This window comes from Cetorhinus maximus, chromosome 6, assembly GCF_964194155.1.
Source record: "Cetorhinus maximus chromosome 6, sCetMax3.hap1.1, whole genome shotgun sequence".
Taxonomy (NCBI): domain Eukaryota; kingdom Metazoa; phylum Chordata; class Chondrichthyes; order Lamniformes; family Cetorhinidae; genus Cetorhinus; species Cetorhinus maximus.
Genome location: NC_135884.1, coordinates 26661960 through 26685790, shown reverse-complemented (window position 1 = coordinate 26685790; position 23831 = coordinate 26661960). Strand labels below are relative to the sequence as shown.

Genomic DNA, 23831 nt, shown 5'->3' with positions numbered 1-23831 from the left:
ATGGTGCACACAATTCTGGCACAACCTGCATTATACATAATTTTGGTGAGGACATCAGTGCAGGTATTAGGAGTGTGGGCCAGAAGTATGCAGATCGTGAGTAAGTGTGTCACATTGATTTGACGCCAATGCAGCCATTTCAATCAGCTAACACCCTTTCAAACATGCATAGTTCAGCAGCAGGAAGAACCCTCGCTCCCTCCATTACTTTCAGGTTGGTTGCTGATTGACTGAATTAGCTGTCACTGAGTTTGGGGAAGTTGTGTGAGATTTCTATTGCTGTTCAAAGTTGATGAGTCAACAAGGAATGTTGCATGAGGTGGTGGCCTTGGTCCTGACTTCAAGAGTTCTGGTTAGGCCACTTGGTCTCAAACATGGTTGCTGTAGTTACCCTTGGCCTGCAGCATGACAGAGATGGAGCAGATGTAACACAAAGGAAAGCAAGCTGTTGACAGACAGAGCAGGAGGCTTGTCTAGCCAGGGTCTTCAGGGAACATTTCTCTTACCTCAACCTAAGCCAGGAACAGTATGTATGTTCTTTCTGTTTTACTCAGGAGGTGCTCATGGAAATCAGTCAGTTTTTGCGGGCAGGGCGAGGACAGCGTGAGACTGTGACGGTCTGAATTTCTTCACATCAGGATCCAAGTGTTGCATCTCTCACAACTCCCAATTTGCTGTCCACTGCCATATACAGGTGATCGACACTCGTTATTCCAGGCTAGGGGAATATTTTGTGCTCACTCTAATGAGAGAGAAGTAGGCAGAGCACACATGTGGCTTTGCCAGGAGAACAAGTCTTACAGCTGTCTTTGTCTGGCACAGTGCTCCTATGCAGTGCACATCTGTAGCTGTAACTTGGCAGGCAGAAGGCTGCTGACTTTCAGTGGGGAAGACTGCAGATAGCCTCAGGGTTGGGGTAGGGATGGCATCAAGGGAAAGGGTTTAATAAGGGGGGAGCACAATCCTGAGGGGAAGTTAGTGGTCAATCAGGGGTGGAGAGCTCAATCCCAGGCAGGGGTGGGGTTTGGAGAAAGGCTTGGGGGAGGGGAAAAAATGGAGCCTGAGGACTGTCCTCAGGCCTGGGAAATGGATCAAAGATGGTGGGGAAGGTCAGAGTCCTCAGTAGGTGGCTGGCTAAGGAGGTTGGAGGTCTCTTGGGAAAGATTGGGGGAGGGGGATGTGATCATGGGGGGTGCCCAGACAGTCACGCTGGGTGTAGTAGGTAGGTGTAAAGGCAATTACCTCCTGGATCTGGCAGTCCTTGCTTGAACATAGCTGCTGGGCTTCCCAAGGCTGTCCATATTAAATTCAAAAAGCTGAATAACAATAAGGCTCGCAGCCTCATTGTAATATTTAATGTGACAACCCACTGCCTTGGAATGGGTTGGTCACCTGCTCACCTTCCCATCTCCGTTAAAGCCAGAAGTCAGAGGGTTGGATGTGGATTTTGATCAGGATCTGATTTTTTAAGACTTTAACCCTTCCGCCTGTCACAAGCCCAGTCATTTTATTATGGTTAGAATTCTCCCCAGTGCCTCTTCTACATTTCCTCTATGGTGACATTACAACCATTATCCAAGTCAATGCTGGAAAAGGGTAAGGATCCACTACAAGAATGAAGCCCTGCCTGTAGTAATTATGGTTTTGCTTAGTGTGTAATGTACCTTTAAGAATAATACGTGCTGAGGAAGATCACATGATCTGTAGTAACCAATAGGAGAGTAGCACGGGCCACCTCAGCAGTCAGTGTTGAGATAGAGTTGGAGTTGAAAACACACGTGTAGTTGCTGCTGAGTACATTGTAAATAAACTTAAAGTTTCCACCCAAGAAGTGTCTGCAGATCAATTCTATCACAAATAGTACAACACTAACAGTCCTTGTTCTCTTCTTGTGGCACATCTACAAATCCTGTACTGCAACAAAGCACCACACTCCACTATGCTACTAATAATTAACAATATGACAATGAGATGGGGGATGTAACAAATTCCTCGACCACCAGAGATTCTGTATTGAGGCAGTGTTAGATTATTTCTTACGGACTGTGATTCCACAGCACAAAATGCCCGTGATTCACCATTAATGGAAACTACATTGGTAGTGCAAGATGGCTATTTTGGGAAGTGGAAAAAATCACTCTGGTGCAATAGTGGTGATCATCCAAGATTAGGATTAAGGCGCATTGCTGAGGCGCCTATGTGGCACTGGATGAAAAGTTGACCCAACTCTTCTTTTTGTATTGGACACATTGAGACCCATCCAACGCCTATAAAACAGGCATAGTGCCAACCAATATCTAGGTTGTGATACCAAATATGATGACAAGAAAATCTAAATTGACTTTGTTATCAAATCAACAAACATTTTAATTTAGGCTATGGGGCATACTTAAATACCTTGCATGCTTTATGTCAAGTGCATATCAGTTGTCCCCCAGAGTATTTTGGCCACCATAAGGAAAACAGCACTAGGAATGGTTAAAGTATAAATTGTGGCCGGAAATAGGCCCATCAAACTTACATGTTGTTAGCTTGTCATGAAGCTAGTTAAAATTTCCAGTTCCACAACTTGGTGATACTTTGAATATTCTAAGAATACAAATAAAATACTAGCATTGGCATGAGGTCTAGAATTTTCCTCTGATAACTTGGAAACATGTCCCACCTCTCCACAGTTTCTTCCTGAGCTGATGATATATTTATATTAACAGCCAAGTCATGGTATTGAAATTTATACGCCTCCTGACAAATTGTAAAAACATATATGTACAGGCTCTGCATTATAGATTTAGGCAGTTTTAAGGGCTGCACATACATTAGAAAAAAATGCCAGTCCCCAGGCCTGAATAAATTACAGAAGTTAAAGCCAACGATTAACAAAGAGGTCTTCAGTGATTCTGTTCCCACATGAGTGAAATAGAAAGTTGACATGATGACCAGTTGAAACGGAATGAAGAACAACTTCCACATGTAACTATAGGGTCAAAAGGGTGTATTTACTACTGCTGTAAGGGATTTCAAGAACTAAGGATTTTTGGCAAACGACTGTAGTTCTTTCTTGGATCTTTTATCAACTGGTATGAGAAACTAGATGGAAAAGCATAGCTGGCAAGAAAAACCCTCACCCACAAAGAATGACATGTGTTCAACTGTGTTAGATTCACTAAGGTCATAACACACACACACACACACACGCACACAGGGCCTCTTTAACTCACTCAAAGGACTTGAAACATTACCAGTTCTATCAACCACACTGCTTCCTTCATCAGCACTCCAATTAAGAATGATAAAAAGTTCCTATTCTAGTCCTCTTTATTGTCACAGATAAGAGGAAATATTTTACTTGGATAAAGAAGAAAGAAATTGTTGTCTCTGATGACTTCAAAGTATTCCATAGCAAATGTGCAATCTTGCTTTGTGTAAATTGGCTGCTGCGCTTCCCTGTATGACATCAGTGACCATACTTCAAAAGTACTTCCTTGGCTGTGAAGCATTTTGGGATGCCCTCAGGTTGCGAAAGGTGCTATATAAATCCAAACCTTTTCCTTTCCTTTCATATTACCACGTTCTAGGTAGTACCATGTGCCTTCTATAAGCTTCTTCCGCATCTGAGTTTTTGTGGTGTCTCTCTATATAACAGGAAAGAGGAAGGTGATGATTTTGGGCACTCTAGGGGACTTCCAGGAACTCAGAATGAGTTCCTATTACAAAGGTATGTAGCAGATGACAAGCCCTTTCTGAAACACAGTCCTGATAATATATATCTGCTGGTTTACAATTTGAGAAGTCATACTTCTATGAACATTTGAAGGCCAAAACACTTGTCTCATCTCTTCTGTGACACCAATAATTAATAAAACTTAAATATAGAATTTAATTTCTTAAAGAAGATCTAAAATGGAGATTCTAGTCATATGCATTGAAAAAGATTGCTTTGAAACGTCAACTCTGTTTCTCTCTCCACAGACCTGCTGAGTTTTTCCAGCATTTTCTGCTTTGGTTTGAAACAAATGTCTGTAAAGCTACAATCTGCAATAACTCTTTATTTAGTCAGTTTAATTCAATTAATATATAGCATGATTTTCAATTGTAACCCTCTCTAAATTGCCACATGGAATAACATACTTGTAGGGCATTTGCCAATGCTATAAGTACATTGCAGCGGACATCAAGACTAACTTTCACTTTTGGTGAGGGTGAGAAGCTGGTGGGAGTGAAGCAGCCACCTGTTATATACTCACCTAGTTTTTCTTTTCACTAAAGCCAATTTAAAGAAAATGTGAGTTGGATGTAGAATAGGCAGCCAATTCACTACCACCAGCTTCTCACTCTCAATAAAAGTGAAAATTTCATCTTCCCAAATCTAGATAGCAATATAGCACAGGAGCTACAATAGACTGCGAAGCAATATACACAGTGAGGCAAAATGTTATCCTAATATCCCACAATACTCAAATTTTGTGTTAAAGTACTGAATGAATTATTCTTCAATGAATAGGAGAACTAAGAAGTTTACGAAAGCCTACTAATAACATGAAGGTTATCTGGTATGCTAAATACTTTGCATGGGTTAGCACTAAAGTCCTTGATTTGAAACTTGGTTTATATTCATCTCTGCCTGGCTGACAGCGGAAGTGTGTTAACTGACTTTGGTGCTTCAGGACTAGGGAAGGGCAAAATTAGCAAAGGTTCCATTCCCTAATGCTAAATAATGATGCCTGTTGTAAATTGCATAGGGATATACAGCAGCTGCAGACATAATCCAAGTACAGCACATCCACAGGTTCCTTTTTATCCACGTTGTTTGTACTTCCTCAAAGAACTCCAATAAATGAGTCAAACATGATTTCCCTTTCACAAAACCATGTTGACCCTGTCTGATTGCATTGAGATTTTTTAAGTGCCCCGTTATAACCTCCTTAATTATAGATTCCAGCATGTTCCCTATGACAGACGTTAAGCTAACTGGTCTATAGTTTCCTGCTTTCTGTCTCCTTCCGTTCTTGAATAGAGGAGTCGCCCTCACTATTTTCCAATCTGATGAGATCTTTCCAGAATCTAGGGGCAAAATTTTTACCTTAGCGAGCGAGCATGCACCCGACCCACTCAAGCGTAAAATGATGCGCGTTGACATTGGGCGAGCGTTCCAGCATCAACGTGCAGTCGCGCGATATTTCAGTTGGCGGGTGCACGCAGGAATTGGCAGCGCACCCACCGATGATTAAAAGGCGTGTAAAGGCCATTAAAGTCTTAATTAACTTACATTTTTCGGCCTTTGCACTTTTTAGGAAACCTCATCCACGGGCTGGATGAGGTTTCCTAAAGCAAATAAAAATTTTAAAATTGAATTAATAACATATTCTTGCTCATGTGACAGAGTCACACGAGGAGAGATGTTTTATAATATTCTATGAGCCTTTATTTATTTTCCTGAAAACTCTTCATCTCCCTGTACCTCAGGGAGATTTGCAAGTGCGCACTTGCACGCATGCGCAAAGTTCACGCTCCCCCCCCCCTTGCCGTCCTCACAGGCAGCGCTGAGCACTGCCACTCGCCTTTCACGCTGGGCGGGCCTTAATTGACCGGTCAGCGTGAAATCGCGATTGGGCCCCGATCGCAGGCAGCAGTCGGCTTCCTGGCCACCTCCGCCCAGCCCGCCCAACAGGGGCTAAATTATGCCCTAAGGAATTTTGGAAAATTCAAACCGATGCATCTACTATCTCAACAGCCGCTTTTTTGAGACCATAGGATGAAGCCCATAATCTATCATAACTGTAGAACCTGCAGTGGTAAAACAAGTCTGCAAAAATAAAGCCTAGATTTTCTGAAACTGGCATAGTCCAGGCTAAAATGGTTGCTGTCATGTGTTAGACAAATTCAAATTAAAGGACTGGATTATGTTGGGGTGGCAGTGGCCCTGACGATGGGTGGAAAGCCAAGGCCAATCCCACTTCGACTATTTGGATTCTATGGCAATCAAGCAGCTAATGAGCTGTTGTCGTGATTCCTGTCCCTTTAAGGGAAGAAGACCCGCCTCCAAGAGCGGCCAGAATATCGGAAGGCCGGGAGCTCTTCAATCCCAGCGGTGCTACCAAGACCAGTGGCCACTACTAGGGCCGCTTACAGGCAAGAGAAGCAGCATGGACACCACCCTCAGAACAAGGGAACTGGGATTGGGGCTCACAGGATCCAAACAGGCAGGTCCTGGCAAGGGGGGTTTTGAGGGCAGGGGACTGCTGCCACGGGCGACTGTTGTCACTGGCTGGGGGGGGAAGGGGGGTGGTGGCAGCAGGTGAGAATCTCCCCATGGGCCACACGGTGCCCGATTAGGAGTGCCCCCAACTAAGTTGGTAGGGAGGCTGCCAGGGTTTACTAGGCAGTCTCTCCAGCCAGTGGAGGGCACCCTGCCACTGGTAAAATGCTAGCAGCAGTGGGAAGAGGCCCTTAGTTGACCACTTAAGTAGCAGAATTGGCCTCTGGGCAGGAGGACAATCCTCCATCTTGCCTGCCACTGGCAGAATGCCATGGCAAAGGGAAGGTGACAGGCATACCACCCCTGCCCTCCCTCCTGGTTTGTCAGTCCCCCCCACATCCCAGCATGCTCTGGCAGGCCCCCCAAAATTCAGACCAAAATGTGCTCTTTGCACCCAGTTTCCAAGGTTAGCTTACCTCACAGCTTCAGGGTATCATTCAATCACTGCCAAGATCAGAAAATTGTAAGTACATGAAATTTAAGGAGAAAGGGGACAACTAAAGGAAAGCTAAGATCCTAATTTCAAAAATGGTAAAAAGACTCCTCAACAGCTGATTCACAAGAAACATTGGCAGCCCATTTATAAGTGACACTGATAAATAGTGTGCATAATGGGCACATTTCAAATCTAAGTGAAAGGCTTCAGTTCCACACTCACTGTGTGCACTGTCATGACACAAGATTGGTGGAGTTTCAGTTGTCCTGAACTCCCACCCACCTATCTTAGCAGCTACAGGGGGCAGTGAAAAATCTAGTTGTATTCACATATAAAGACTGGACACAATGGGTGAAGAACTGCTGACACTAATGGGAATAAATGCGTTTATTTGGAGGGGGGGAATCACAATAGTTTCACTCAAAATAAATTAGCTCCACCCTAATCAAATTCTGCTTTATTATGCCTAGGCAAACAATTTTGACTTACTCTGAGATCTAACTGTGCAGAAAAATGCAGGCTCTTCACTCAATAGTTTTCTTCACTCCATACTCACAGTGCTTATTATTTAATGGCCAATGATTAGTAATCCTATCCAACATGCCCTTTGTTGTTACACCAAATACTCATTAAACCCCATATAACTGATGCCACTTAGGTTGACAATAGGGATTTGGAAATGAACCCAGAAAAACATTTAATTCTTCAGCACTGCTGGACAAGCAGAATTACCTATTTACATAAACTGCTGAAATGTGGACTCAATCCAAAGTAGATTTTATAATGACCCTTCATGGTATATAGTTGTTGATGTACAATTGAAAACATTTCAGTTTGTAGCTACATTTATCAGCTTTGAATTTAACATGCAAGTTTGATTCTGTTAAATGGATTTAACACGTAAAATACATGCATTGATATGTTTGATTCTGTTAATTGGATTAACAAGTATAAAGCATGCACTGGTGTGATTGATTCTGTTAAATTCTCTAAAATAGAGTTACCAGTGATTGTGGGTACCTATGAGATTTTTTCATTTATATTCCTTCAACGTAATTAAATGACTAAAAGTATTTAAAAGTATTCTGGGGAATATAGGGTTAAAGTAGTTAGTTATTACACTGCACAACCAGCAGACCCATATGATCAAAGATTTCCATGATCAGTCCATGCCATTACATAAATGAGCATTGTTTAAGTAATACAATTTTTCAACTTCTGTCATTTCTTAGACAGTATATGGGGGTAATTTTGCACATTCTCACTGTGGCTGTGTTTAATAGAACTGGAGTCTTGGCAGGATTAAGTTACATAAATCTCAGGAAATGACTGAAATGTGAAGTAGAATAAAAGCAGTACCTCCATAGGGTGCTTTGTTAGCTGGAATTGTACAAGCCTTTCAGTGTTCTGTTGCCTGAATTCCAATCTGACCTTTGAGTATACTGCAATATGGTATTTAAAATAATAAAAGGCTAGCTATTAAAAAAAATTAGCACCGTGTCAAGGGTCAAATTTCATTTCTGATTTGAGCTTCCATCTAACATTCATTTTAATTGAACAACAAAGACTGACAGTACAATATTTCTCTTTTTCTCTCTAATAATCCCAAAAATATTGCTGAAAAGAGAAAAATGCACTCATCAGAAAAAACACAAGAGTGTCAAATTTCAACCAATCACAACAATTTATGCTACAGGAGAAAAGGGTGCTGATTGATTACCTAGTTGACTCTGATTGGCTGAGGCATTGCCATGGGGAAAGCGATAGGGAACAATGGGCTCCCATGTTCCCAGGTAATTCAAAAAAGGCACAAGGCTTGAACATATTTCTTTTGTTTGCAGAGAACAGGTCCCTGCTTATGAATGTATGTCTCTTCTAGCAAGCATAAATGAGCCATGTTATGAGCTCGACTGATTATCTTAAATTGGTTATTACTGCAGCTCAGGATTGTTCAGCAAGTGCTGCCCAACCATGAAATCACTTGTAACAGTACATGTTTTGTGTTGGGTTTTGCTAGCATGAGCTGGTCTGTACTCTGCCTATTACGAACATCTGAAGGAGTATGCTGTTAGATTTAATCAGCCAGTCGCTGGGACATATAGCCTATGCCCCTGGCATTGCACTGGCACTGAAATTATGTGGTAGGCAAAACATCTCTTTAGACTGATGGCAGCATTTTGTTAGTGGAAAATATCACTCATGCAGCCTCTGCATTGTAGCAGCATGCAACAGCTTGATGAACCTGTTGTTCACATTTTGGAGTTGCTTTGCCATTCCAGGGCAATTTGAGATAGACTTTTCAGGTCAGAAAGTGGCAGCCTTTCACTCTTTGGGAGTTTGCATGATACACAGCAAACAATGATCTGATCAGGATTGCCATTGACTGGATAGCTTTGATGTGCTCTATTTCTGTGTCAAGCTTGCAAGGTGAGGAAATGGAAAGGGCCCTAGTTACAAGGTTGCTAATAAGGTCAATCCTATAGCGTGTAGAGCTATATGAATCCCAATGTGTATGTTGACCAGTGAGGGTAGGCTTGTGGTAGACAGTAGTGGAGAACCCATTAGCAGATTTCTCAACTATTACATAGAGGAAAGGGAATGAGTTAGACTGCTCCATCTCAAAATTGCATTTTGAGTGCAGAGTGGAATAGATTAAGGTGGGTGAAGAACTCTTTACACAAGGCTGCAGATTCAGAGACCACAAACATATCATCTACATATCAGAAATATGCATGGGATAGGAAGGCAGGGTTCATTCCCTCAAAAGGTGTTTCTCATGGAAACTGACAAAAACGTTAGCGAGCACTGGACCTAGAGGGGATCCCATGACTACACCATCTATTTGGGCATACATGGTGTCAATTAAAACTGAACTCAACTGCGAGAATTGTTAAGTTCATAAGTTCAATAAATGAATCAGAAAATGGCGACACATCTACATTGCCATGATATAGAGATGTGGAACAAATATTGATGGTTTCTTTCAGTGGCATGTTCATAAATAAGCTCACAATGTCAAATAATCGTATAGACAAGGTGTCTATTGTTATGTGTGATTCTGCGATTGGGCAGCACTTGCTGAACGATCCTGAGTGCACCAATAACTACACTATCAGTTGAGCATATTTACACTTACTAGAAGCAACAAACATTCATACATAGGGACCCATTCTCTGCAAACTAAAGGAATATGTTCACGCCTTGCACTCTTTTTGAATTACCTGGGAGCTTGGGGAGCCTATAGTTCCCCGCTGTTTTCTCCATGGCAATGCCTCAGCCAATCAGAATCAACTAGCCAACTAATCAGTACCCTTTTCTCCTGTGGTATAAATCATAGTGATCATTTGAAATTTTGAATTCTTGCATTTGTCTTGATGAGTGCAAGACGGAAAGCAATATGTCTCTCTTTGCAGCAATATTCAAGCTGTGTACTAGCAAGTGAATCCCAAAAATCTTTAACAGGCAGGCTGAATCACACGAATTTAGATTTATTTGGCAACTTGGATTAATTGGATGAAATTTGCCATCTCCTAGTTGTCGCATTTAAGGACTGAATGCTACTAACCTGTTGGAGGATTTACACCTTCACTTGCTCTGGGGAGGGGAGCCGCACTGGTGAGCGATGGATCACTAGGACGAATAGTCTGTACGAGCTGCTCAGTGATATTATGTCCTACTTTTCCTGTCAGAGGGAAACATTTTTGTTGGAGTTTGAAATGAATCTTTCAGGCACATGTGCAGTAATATAATAACTGAACTGTATGATACAAAGTATAAACAGATTTAGAATTAAATCTTCAAATTCTAACAAGATAACCATATGTGCAAACAAAAACTAGATAAAAATAAACTACTTACGAATCACCATTGTAGCACCTTTTAATTGTTTATTCACCAATGCAATGTAAACAAAGACAACAATGTGTTTCACCAAAATTGTTACTCTCGAATTTTAAAAAAATCTTATCAAATTCTGACTGACCTTATTTCATTCTTCCATATTCAAGTCTTTTTTTTAAATATTTTTTGCTACCTCTGCCATTCTGGAATGGATTGGATACATTTACTATGCCCTGGTACCAGTTAGTTACATTGGTAACTGTGGCATAATTTGTTCTTGGATAAGGAATCTGATACAGCGGGAGGTGAATCGGTCATCTTATCTTATCAGCTTTGGAGAGAGAAACAGAGGTGGCTTTTCAGGTTGATCACCTTTGGAAGGTCTTCAACCCAAAATTGAAATGTTAACTTTGTTTCTCTGTCCACAGTTTCTGGCAGAAATGCTGAACATTTCCAACATTTTGTGTTCGTAGTTCAGATTCCCGGCTACCACAGTATTTTGCTTTTGTATCATCATATTGTACCCTGCTTGGATCAGGTATGCATGTAGCTGAACCTGACTGTATGACTGATGAAGTACAATCTGTTTAGTGTACTTCAGGTGCAAAGGTACATTTCGGTAAGCAGTGTTGGACCACTACTACTAACATGGAAGAAGAAAACTCACACCACATCAGTTTTGCCATGACTAACGCAAAAGCTCAAGTTGAAGAAATTCCAAGGCTGTTGATTTTTTTAAAAAGTTTTAGCAGAGGGCCCACTGTTAACATTAAATTTAAATGGCCAACTCTGCACACAGAATCAGAGAATGGTTACAGCCCAGAAGGAGGCCATTCGGCCCATCATATCTGTGCTGGCCCTCTGAAGGAGCAATTCACTTAGTACCTTTCCCCCTTTTCCCTGTAGCCCTGCATTTTTTTTTTCCTTTCCAGATAATGAACCAATTTCTTTTTGAAAGCCTGAAATGAAGCTGCCTCCACCATACTCTCAAACAGTGCATTCCAGACCCTAATCACTCGCTATGTGCACAAGTTTTTCCTCATATCGCCATTGCTTCTTTTACCCATTACCTTAAATCTGTGCCCTCTGGTTCTCGATCCTTCCACCAATGGGACCAGTTTTTGTCTACCTACTCTGTCCAGACCCCTCAAGATTTGAATGCCTCTATCAAATCTCCTCTCAACCTTCCCTTCTCCAAGGAGAACAGCCCCAACATTTTTCTACATAAGTGAAGTTCCTCATTCCTGGAACCAATCCTATGAATCTCTTCTGCATCCTCTCTAATGTTTTCACAGCCTTCCTAAAGTGTGGTGCTCGGCACTGGACGCAATACTCCAGTTGTAGCCAAACCAGTCTTTTATATCGGTTTAACATAACTTTCTTACTTTTGTACTCTATACCCCTATTGATAAAACCCAAAAAGCCATCTGCTTTATTCACCACTCTCTCAAGCTGTCCTGGCAGCTTCAATGACTTATGCACATATACACCCAGGTCCCTCCGCTCCTGAACCCCCCTTATTTTATATTGTCCCTCCACATTCTTCTGACCAAAATGAATCACTTCACACTAATCTGTACCAAATTTCAGCTGCCACTTGTCTGCCCATTCCACCAACATGTCTATGTCCTTTTGAAGTTCTACACTAGCCTCCTCATGGTTCACAATACTTCCAAGTTTTGTATCACCAGGGCTTGCAATGTTCCATTTTCCCCATGCAGGCAGTAATACAGTGTTACTCAGGTCTGCTGACCCTCCCTCATTCTGAACAGTCTCAAATGAATGCATGTACTATAATATAATTTCACATAATGATGAAACCAAATTTTAAATGTTGCATAACTGCATGACCACTATTCATTGACATTGACTGACAACATGGCTTTACAAAAGTATTTTATTCACATTGTGCAAGTACAGTCTGATAGGGCAACATTGTTTGGCACATGTTTTAAAGTATTTCGGAATGTAGGAACAGGAATAAGCCACTTCACCCCTCAAGCCTGTACCAACATTCATTGAGATCATGTTTGATCTGTGACCTAACTGTATATACTGGCCTTTACCCCATACCCCTTAATAACTTTGGATAACAAAAATCGATCAATCCCAGATTTAAAATCTACACTTGATCTGGCATCATTTGCCATCTGTGGAAAATAGTTTCAAACTTCTACTGCCCTTTCAGTGGAACTCCTGCACCTTTAACACCTCATAAATACTAATATGAAAGTAATCTAAATACATAAAAATAACATAATATCTGTGCATTTTGTAACTTCAGACAACATGACCAAGACTATTTCAGTTCAAATTGTCATTTATAACAACAAAAAGTAAATCTTAAAATTCAAGAAAACTATTAATGTCTGATGACAAAGTTACAACTTCAGTGAACTGCCAAGGATTTGAATGGATAGAATAGAAGGAAGAACCATTTATTACCTGTTTTAGCACATTTGACTAGGCAAAATAATAACGGGAAATGAGATTAATCTTTACAATCTTTATATTAGTAAATATTACATTTCCAAATGGACACCAACAATGTGAACTCAAGCCATAGGATACTTTTCACACCGCCCAAATCCTCAGTGCACTTAATATCATATTTGTTCTCTATCACCTGTTATTTGTGTTGAGGCCATGCATTTATCTGTCATTAACAGGATAAAGTTTAATGGATGTTTTATCAGTTAACATCTCAGGAATTCCATTTTCTTTTCCTTGTGCTTCTATTATAAATAAACATGAGAAATACAATTCTATGGGTTCCCAGATTTTTAGGAAAGGGTGAGGCTGCTGGTCTAGGATATGGAGTTAAAGTTTACCCTGGATCAGAGCCATGCAGCATATTTCATCAAGCTCCAGTTATCAGGCCTGCTATGATGATCACTAAATCGATAGCAAACTAAATGATGAATGCTGTTTTCTGCATTGTTACCTGCAACAATTTCCCAACAAAACACAAGGAGTCATGAGGAAAAGTATTTGTAATTGATTTACTGTCATCATGCCTTTGCCTAGGAACAACATGCTCTCTTTTTTTTAAAAAAAAAGCTTATTTTCTTTGCGTTTTCCTATTTTCTCACTCTTTAGTTAGCTCTCTCCAAACACCTTAGTCTGGACAGTGAAGAATTGCCTTGTCTGTATAGCACTCCCTGGATGCCACCAGCACTACTCAAGAAAGTTTGAAAAGTTTGAGAAAGGAATCTCTTCCTTCCCCCCTTAGTTTCTATCACTCGCCAATGAGAACAGTGGAACTCAAAAGAATGAGTGCCACTGTCAGTCAAAGCTGGAATCCCAATTTAGATTTGCTTATTGGGAGCTAATGCACCAGCTCTCAAGTTATCTAAATGTTTCTAATAGACTGTCACTATTAAATAAGGCATGTTCTGTAATCTTACCTTCATCCAAATCTGGGCTTAGCTTAATGCTATTAGTGTCCTCCTCTTCATCAAAGGGATAATAGAACAGTGCTTGAGGCTGTTTGTTTGGTACTGCATTATCATCTTCCTTAACAGCAAAAGGGGGTTGCTTTGTGAGACTAAATATAATTTTAGGAAATACATGATCTGTTTGTTCCTCTTTATTTTCCCTGCTTTCTATCTTTTCTTCTAACATTTTTTTCTTTGAGATCGGTTCCCTTTGGAGTTCTTCTTCTCCCCATGTATCTTTCCTTTCCTTTTCAAATGTAATGGGTTGGGCAGTTGTATCCATTGGGGTAACACTGACGATATCTGGTACCCTTGTGGTATGAAATGGGCCATGGGGGCTATTAGGAATCACATGTTTTTCTTTGTAATCATAATCTTCATTTTCATCATCATCAATGTCTAAGTTCCTACTGGCAGACTTTTGTTGCCTGCTATTAAATGGTGCATACTCTTTGGAATGTTTAGAAGATTCTTTAAGAAAGTGTTCATTGTCTAGGGGCTCTTGGTCATAGCTATATTGGTCATCAAAATGCCGCACTGACTCTTCGTTATCATTGATTGTTGGATAGACAGTCTTCATCTCTTGAGTGGGATCACAGTCTGGAAGGGCATAGCACATTAAATCACCACCGGAATTTGGACAGTGGCAAACTTTACATGGTGGCATGTGAAATGTGTGCCCTGCCGTGTACTTCTGACCGTTATGAAGACACCCCACCTTGGCACATTGTTGGCAACCTTCAACTGGTTGTAAAACTTCAACGCAGTTCGGCGGAAGCTCAGGACAAGGAATAAAATAACAACTTATCTTGCCTCCTCCACTGGGACATGCACACTCTGTACTTCCAAAATCAACAAAATATGAAGATCCTTCAGGTACTTTCCCATCCCTGAAGCCACCATTAACACAGTCATAATACTGGTAACCCTCACATTCACAACCATATTGCACGCAGGAAGCACAACAAGCCTCAGGCTCCAGCACCTCTTCAATGCAGTTTTCTAGCACAGGGCAATTCACACCAGTGCAGTCCTTTTGGGTTAGACATCTGCTGCAGCATATCAGCAGGCAGAACCAAACCCTGAGATCCAATAATCCAAATATTTCCAGTCTCTGTGAAGCCATTGTTTTGAAGGGACCTCACAGGCAATAGATATTCGCAGAAGCAGCTTTGGTTTAAACTTTCAGGAGAAGATTTAAATCCTCTTGACTTTTGTTTTTCCAGAAACTCCAGGCCCAGCTCCAAACTGTAGATTAATTCTTTGTCTTCTCTTCATAAACCTTGAACTTATGAAAGAAAAGTCTGTTAAAGACTTTGCAAACTGAAATTTCCAATATAAAATAGAGAAAGCTAGTGTAGGCTATTGGTTAACTAAAACTGATGGAACCAATTAAACAGAAACTAAAGAACTGTCTGAAAGTGTGTACTTCTTGGCATCTCTCAACTGCACATAAACCAACATTTCATTCATATGTTACAGTATCACATCTACTTGACGCATTACATCAGGTTTGCTATTATTAGCAGTTTATTCTACACGGTATGGTTCTCTATACTCTATGGTGGTAAAAGTAAAGTGTTATTTCATATTTTCCTTGTTTCACAGGTTTGAAAAGAAAAACACAGAAAAACATGCATTTACGTAGTGCTTGTCACAACCAGCGGATATCTCAAAGTGCTTTGCAGCCAACAAAGTACTGTTTTAATGCAGGAAATGCAGCAGCCAATTTTGCACATAAATTACCACAAACAGCAGTGTGATAATGACCAGACAATCTGCTCTTTCGTGATGTTGATTGAGGGATAAATATCGGCCAGGACACTGAGGATAGCTCTCCTGCTCTTCTTCAAAATAGTGCCAAGGGGTTCACCTGAGCAGACAAATGGGGCCTCACTTTAACATCTCGTTTGAAAGATGGCACCTCCAACAGTGCAGCACTGTTTCAGTACTGTACTGGAGTGTCAGCCTTAACTTTGGTACTCAAGTCTTTGAGTGACTCAGGAGTGCTACCAACAGAGCCACAACTGACACACAAGCTTGATTGAACAATTCATCAATGAATTGACACAATATTCATAGGAAACAGTTGTTTTTCTAACATGCGTTTTCAGATTCAATGAGAGTAATTATGGGTTTTATTAAAGACTTTTATGGTATTTAAAATGAATATACTTTTTTCCAGCTACAGACCCAAGATATTTTTTTGAAGTATCCATCTTAGGTATCTGCAAAAAACCAATTCTTTCTGCCAAGTGCATGTAGCATTGGGGGGTAGCATTTCTTTTGGCAGAACTGATTCAATGACTTGGAGGAAGTTTTATTAAAATCATTCTAGCCATATTCTTTCAATATCTTCAATGTGTGAAAAGTAACACCTAATTTTCAAAAATGAACTGAGTATGGATCATTCATTAATGATTTTATTCTGGCGGGGAATGGGTTAGGAGGATAAATAAATTTACACCTTAAAAGCGCCAAGTGGATTATTCTACAATGAAGCAGCTTTGTTCAGTTGTAGAGGGTTAAATCAAGCTTACTCTCTCAAAGCAAAACATGCTAAAAATATTCAGTAGGTTGTGACAAAATCTATATGCCATTGAAAATCATATACAGCCATGAATATTTGGTAATCAAGAGCTAAAGAAAATCTGTGAACTTAAATTTAAAAACACGTTTAACAGTGACGTAAAATAATTCACGAATGTTTTTGGAAATCAGACCTTAAGTGCAATTACATTCAAAATACGATCGCAGCATCCAGTTATTTCCCAATTTTCAAACAATAAACCCAGAGCCACAGCCGCAGGAACAGAATTATTATTCCTGTGGATTCATGCCTTCAGCAATGATTTGGTTCATTAATGCATCATGCACAGAGAGTTGACTTCAGACTTTTATTTCACAAAAGATTATGTGCATGCTCTCAAAAAGGATATTGCACAGCATTCTGCAAGATTGATTGTTTCTAGCATTGCAATCATTACAAACCCTCAGTGGAAATTTTGAAATGTGAATCTCAACAACTGGGAGTTTATTAAGTTTTCAGGTTCAAAATGGTGAGACCCCATCGTAAAGAAATGATAACAATATCAACTTTGTGAAATGAACCAACATTTGATTGAAACAGGACAACGTCTGATACTGCCACGTTTTTTTAAAGGAATTTCTTAGTTTGGGTTTTAGAGCATCTGTTGTGCTGCAGCAAACGAAGATTATTCCCTGACCACAGCAAAAGTTTTTTTTTAACACCAGCTGCTTTCTGCAAGAACTGTAGCAGCTCCAAAATGCATGTGATCCATAAAGTCACACTGTCAGTAAATTGTGAAAGAGGTGAAAATGCTGTGGCTCTCACTGTGAATAGGGGGGATGTTGCTGACCATTTCTGTAGAAGGCATCAGTTGAAGCTTTTATGGAAACTGCTCTCTAGAAACTTAATTACTCATACTTTAAAAGTCAATACAATCATTTATCCAATTTGAAACTTAACATTCAATAAATCTAAGTTTATATGTTCTTTCCTTTTAATAACAAAGTGTGCCTCCTGCATTTTTTCCAAATAGATAGTTCTGGTTAAGTTCATTGCCCTCTATAGGCTAACAATATCTCTGATTTAATGGCACTAACTGACTCAACTGGGAAAATCTATGACTTATTTAGATAATTTCCTGGCAGCAGTCTACATAAAACTGAATTGCTGCACTCCAGCACTTTAAAATGCTACCATTAACATTGGATTTTAAAAGAAAGAAAATTTAATCGAAAATTGGAACAACAAATGTATATTATAATTCAACAGGGACTGCAAGAATTCATATCCAGGATAAACTGAAAAAAATCTGAGAGCAAGCCAGGCACATGGCTACAATGATGACTAACATTTATTGTTAGAAAGGAACAGCCTGGATTTCCCCCTCATCCGTTTACATCTAAACTGTGTGATTAAAATCAGGTCACATCATATAATTCAGAAGCCATTTCATACAACTTGTCCTTTGCTATGCCCAATTGATTTCCAGTTGTTTTATTATTCCTGAGCCAGCTACTTTTTTATTTCCAATGCAATGTAAGGATGTGTGGTTTCAGAGTCCAGCCTTGGGAGTGGCGAAACTCTGTGCAGTACGTGAATAGCGTGTAACCTGAGCAGTTAAAAAGTTTCATGGCTGTAGTGGAGTTTTACCTCCTGTGATGTGTGAGGAAACAGCTTAGAATTTCAAAGGAGCATAGTTGTTATCAGTCCAATGGGACTCAGGTTTAATCGGAAGCAGTGTTTCTGCATGGTCACTCTGTCTGCACAGTGTAGATTGAAAGCAGATACTCTCCTAAGATTGCAGTGACTTTCTCATTAACACACAACTGGGTGCTAGTTCTCCCAGAGGTGATGTTTGAACACAACGTGACAAATAAGGCAGAGAAAAAAAACTCATCTCTAAACTGGGGGAATTGTAATGTTAGCTTCTAAACAAGAAGTTTCTTATTACTTAAAAGTCTAATTCTTTGATGCCTAACCTGCCTCCATGAGTTAAGTTAGTATAACTATGCAGCTAAAGCTGCAACAGATTAGTTTTTACAGATAGGATTGTTTGGAAATCTCATTTCTTCCTCTTACACAATTAACTCAAGGCACAATGCTTTTTGCCCACAAAAGATCTTTACAGAAAACAAAACTCTTCTAGAGTGGTTAAAAACAAGCTTACCTCTCTGCCCTTTTTAAAAACAGAAGTGCATGAGCAGATCAAAAACACAGGTTCTGTAAATTAAATTGTAGTTTTTAAGTAATTTGGTAGTTTAAATCTGTCACTGATCCATGCTACTCCTTAAACAAAACAGCATTCATTTCAACGTATTTCTCTTCGTTCCTTAACATTTGTTTGGCCAGTTCATAAAACTCTCTCAAAAGAAACATCAGCATAAAAGCAAGACTTACCAGTTCCAGCAGTGCGTGTGTGCTGTGCACAGTATGAAAACCTTGACGTGTTTTAACAGGGTGGGACCAAATCTTCAATCTCAACTGACCAACAGCAAGGGCTATTTGTTCAACCTGAAACCAAAGTTTCTCATCAATCACAGTTGCTTACCTAATGTGCTGGCCTGCTGTCAGACCCTTTTAATCTCCCTCACCCCAATTTATTGTCTGCTATTAGACTTTTCTTTGAGCTGCATCCCATAGTAAACTGTTTTCCCCCAACATTAAAATATATCTGCAGCCAAGAACTACCCAGAGCATTACATGATGTAATGGGTGTTCCTGGATTTTTTGATATTCCAGTCCAGTAATATTTGCCATGATCTGTGCTCTAGAAACAGGAAGTTCAGGAAACTTATTTAAAATGCTGAATTCCAGAAATGTACACCAGGAAGAATATGTAAGAAATAATCCTACACCAGCTTAACAGTTACAATCCTTGCCTATAAAAGAGGGAAGATGGAAATATTTTATAAATTAAACAAGGAAAAATTGCAAACCACAGGTGAAAATTGACAAAGAAATTTGTTAATGCCTATATTTGGGTTCATCCCACTGAAGCAAAAAATGTGCTGTGGTTGTAATAATCAGAGAAAAATTAATTATAATTCCATAGAATTCAATATTCAAACAAAACAACTTTCTTTCTTACCACTTTGAAGGGAGTGATCCCAAAGCTTGCGCACTTTAATCCATCTGTTGGTCCAAATAAAATATTTCAAAATGTTATTCCATCCTGATTCTTGGGGACCAATTATGTGCTGAGAGTCTTTTGGTATGCAGAGTCCCTACAGAATAGCCAGCAACAATATAGCAGATGGTCGGCAAGCAACCACTGCTCAAAGTGCTGAAATGTCGTTCAAAAAGACTGGAAAGAAACTGTTAAATTAGTCTCAGATGCCCTTCGACTACACTGCCGGAGGTTGGCATTTCTGATAGAAATTTTCTCAACATCGCCATATGTTATGAAATCTGTAACAAGAACATACAAACTTTTTTATATATAAAAATCTACTGGGGCTATAGTGTTAAATGATTCAAGGACATAAATCTGGGTTAACTGTGCCACTATACGTGTGGAAATAAAAAACAGACTGAGATGAGCTTTACATTCTAACTGGCTGCCAAATTTTATATATATATATATATAATATATATAACTATATTAAATGAATAGCGTGCATAGGTTTGGTTCCCATTCTGCCTGAGGTAGACCTGAGGGCTGTCTCCTCACCCTGCCCCTGAGAGTGGATGGCAAACCACCACTGAAAAACAGCCAAGAATACTGCTCAGGGTGAAGCTTTAACAGACAATGAGCAAAAGAAAAACAGAATTACCTGTAAAAACTCAGTAGGTCTGGCAGCATCGGAGAAGAAAAGAGTTGACGTTTCGAGTCCTCATGACCCTTCAACAGAACTGAGCAAAGTTAGGAGAGGGATGAAATATAAGCTGGTTTAAGGTGGGTGGGGGGGTGGAGAGAAGTTGGGGGGGGGGAGGTGGTTGTAGGGACAAGCAAGCAGTGATAGGAGCAGATAATCAAAAGATGTCACAGACAAAAGGAACAAAGAGGTGTTGAAGATGGTGATATTATCTAAGAAAAGTGTTAATTAAGAATGGACGGCAGGACACACAAGGTACAGCTCTAGTGGGGGTGGGGTGGAAAGACTGACAGGGTATTACGGTTATAGATTTAAAAATAATGGAAATAGGTGGGAAAAGAAAAATCTATATAAATTATTGGAAAAAACAAAAGGGAGGGGGAAGAAACGAAAAGGGGTGGGGATGGGGGAGGGAGTTTAAGATCTAAAGTTGTTGAATTCAATATTCAGCCCGGAAGGCTGTAAAGTGCCTAGTCGGAAGATGAGGTGCTGTTCCTCCAGTTTACATTGGGCTTCACTGGAACAATGCAGCAAGCCAAGGACAGACATGTGGGCAAGAGAGCAGGGTGGAGTGTTAAAATGGCAAGTGACAGGGAGTTTTGGGTCTTTCTTGCAGACAGACCGCAGGTGTTCTGCAAAGCGGTCGCCCAGTTTGCGTTTGGTCTCTCCAATGTAGAGGAGACCGCATTGGGAGCAACGAATGCAGTAGACTAAGTTAGGGGAAATGCAAGTGAAATGCTGCTTCACTTGAAAGGAGTGTTTGGGCCCTTGGACGGTGAGGAGAGAGGAAGTGAAGGGGCAGGTGTTGCATCTTCTGCATGGGCATGGGGAGGCGCCATAGGTGGGGGTTGAGGAGTAGGGGGTGATGGAGGAGTGGACCAGGGTGTCCCGGAGGGAATGATCCCTACGGAATGCCGCCAGGGGGGGTGAAGGGAAGATGTGTTTGGTGGTGGCATCATGCTGGAGTTGGTGGAAATGGCGGAGGATGAGAGAAGAACCTGCCTTCAGGTGGAGCACGCACAAATAGGTTTAAAGGGGTCGGCCATTTAAGACAGAGACCAGGAGGAATTTCTACTCTCAAAGGGTAGTGAATCTGTGGAATTCTTTACCGCGAAGGGCTTAGAGGCTGGGTCATTAGGTATATTCAAGACTGAGATAGATTTTTAATCAGTAAGGGAATCAAAGGTTATGGGTAAAAGGCAGGAAAGTGGAGTTGAGGATTATCAGATCAGCCATGATCTCATTGAATGGTGGAGCAGACTTGATGGGCCGAATGGCCCACTTCTGCTCCTACATCTTATTGTCTTATGGTAAACTGCATACAATAACACACAAGAAGCTCAACAATATCCAGGACAAAGCAGCCCACCTGATTGGCACCCCATCCACAAACATTCACTTCCTCCACCAGCGATGAACAATGGCAGCAGTGTGTACCATCTACAAGATGCACTGCAAGAACTCACCAAGACTCCTTAGGCAGCACCTTCCAAACCCACAACTGCTACCATCTAGACGGACAAGGGCAGGAGACACACTACTACTTGGAAGTCCCCCTCTACCACCTGGAAGTTCCCCTCCAAGCCACTGACCATCCTGACTTGGAACTATATCGCTGTTCCTTCACTGTTGCTGTGTCAAAGTCCCGGAACTCTCTCCCTAACAGCACTGTAGATGTACCTACACGACAGGGACTGCAGCGATTGAAGAAGGCAGCTCACCACCACCTTCTCAAGGGCAATTTGGGATGGGCAATAAATGCTGGCCCAGCCAGTGATGCCCACATCCCGTGAATGAATAAAAAAACTAGGTTCTTCATTCTGCTGTATGGAGATCAATAAATGCCATATCTGATCTATCAAACATTTTAAAAGAATCTTTGGAGTAAATTTAATCCCCAAATTGGGCAGACTTTTGGTGAGGTGCGGGTTCTGGATCCAGCCTCTGACCCACTCACTTCTGGTTTTAATGTGATGGGGATAGGGAGTAGGCAGCCAATCTGCTCCAAGGAGGCAGCTTGTCACTTTAAATATGATAACTGAAGCTGCGTTCCTCATTTGTATTCACTGTCTGGAGTTTAATTCTGGTTAGCCGTATGGGTTTCCCAGGTCTTGGGAAGTCCATCAGCTAAACCAAGGCAAGATACCGCAGGAGGTAAGTGCCTTTCCTGTTAGTTCCTGTAGGCCTGCTTGACCAGCCCCTACAATCAGCCACCTACCGCCCACCCAGCTTGGATCAGCGTGTGACCCACCTGCTCCAGTGGCCCCCTCCAGGCTGCTGCCTGCCCGCCTGTCTATCAGCTAAAATTCCACAGCTTGTGGGAGAACCTTCTGGGTTTCTCGTGTTCTACTGCCCTCCCCAATCCCGCTCCTGACAATTCAAAAGCGTTTTAACTCCCCATTTTGGGACAAAACTCTTATTCAAATTATAAAATATTGCTTCTTTATGTTTTTTAACTGAATGGTAGCTAGGCCTGGGCATTGAGATGCTTAAAATAAAACCATGACAATTCTTCTGATAAGATTTCACTTCAAGAGCCTGAGGGTCAAAGAATGCAAATATGAGACCAGCGTCAACATTGAATTGTGAAAAAGTGCAACCCGTCTTTATTTATACCATGCTCTGTTAAAGTTCCTCATCAAGTTTAGAATATTACAGCCTATCCTGCGCCCCCATGCTAGCTGACATTGTAAATGGTGCCCTTGGCTCAAATACTGCTCCCCTTCCTTTCAAAACAGATGTCATCGCCCTCTCTTTAAGTCCTGAGTGACACTTAATACGGTGGGTCTTCCCCTAAGGAGGTGACATGGGGCTCTTGCCAGCTCTCCAGCTGGAGGACGAGCCCCCTGTCAATTCCATTAAATCCAGCCCTGAGTCGGGCTCTAAACGTACACCGACAACACCTAGCTCTACCTCTCCATTACCACTCTCAGCCCTTTCATGAGGTTCTGTGTTGTGTCAAACATTCAGTCTTGGATGAACCTTAATTTCCTTCAGTTAAACATTGGCTTTGGCCCCCACAATGAACTCCAGGCCCTTGCCGCTGATTCAAGTCCCTCCCCCAGGCCTGTCTGAAGTTGAACGAGACTGTTTACAAATCCCTGATGTCCTACCTGACCTGAAGCTGAGTTTCCAACCTTGAATCATCCCACGACAATAATTTGCATTTATATTGTGCCTTTAACATACCAAGGCACTGGTATACTTATACTGCAGTGTTATCAGATAACAATTGATACCCAGCCCCATAATGCAATATTAGGACAGTAAAACTTTGTCAAAGGAGTATGTTTTAAGGAACAACTTAAAGGACGAAAGAGAGGTAGAGAGCTGTGAGGTTTAGGGAGGGAATTCCAGAGCTTAGGGCTTCAGCAATTGAAGGCATGGCTTACATTGTTGGCGTGAAGGATACTGGGTGCACAAGAAGTCAGATTTGGGGTGTAGAGATGTTGTAAGGCTAGAGGAGACTACAGAGATCAGGGGAGCAAGGCCATAGGGGGACTTGAACACAAGGATG

General features: G+C 41.0%; 1 protein-coding gene across 1 annotated transcript in view; it reads right to left on the bottom strand.

Annotated features, from left to right (window-relative positions):
* Window positions 1-19649, bottom strand: part of fbln2 (fibulin 2) — a 197464-nt gene extending 177815 nt beyond the window's left edge. Inside the window, exons 1-4 of the mRNA XM_078543464.1 lie at window positions 19588-19649; window positions 18897-19010; window positions 13940-15257; window positions 10258-10374 (exon numbers count right to left, since the gene is read on the bottom strand). Coding sequence (XP_078399590.1) covers window positions 10258-10374; window positions 13940-15095 — 1273 coding nt within the window. The 5' untranslated portion in view covers window positions 15096-15257; window positions 18897-19010; window positions 19588-19649. The remainder of the gene's footprint in view (window positions 1-10257; window positions 10375-13939; window positions 15258-18896; window positions 19011-19587) is intronic.
* Between the last annotated feature and the right edge of the window lie 4182 nt (window positions 19650-23831).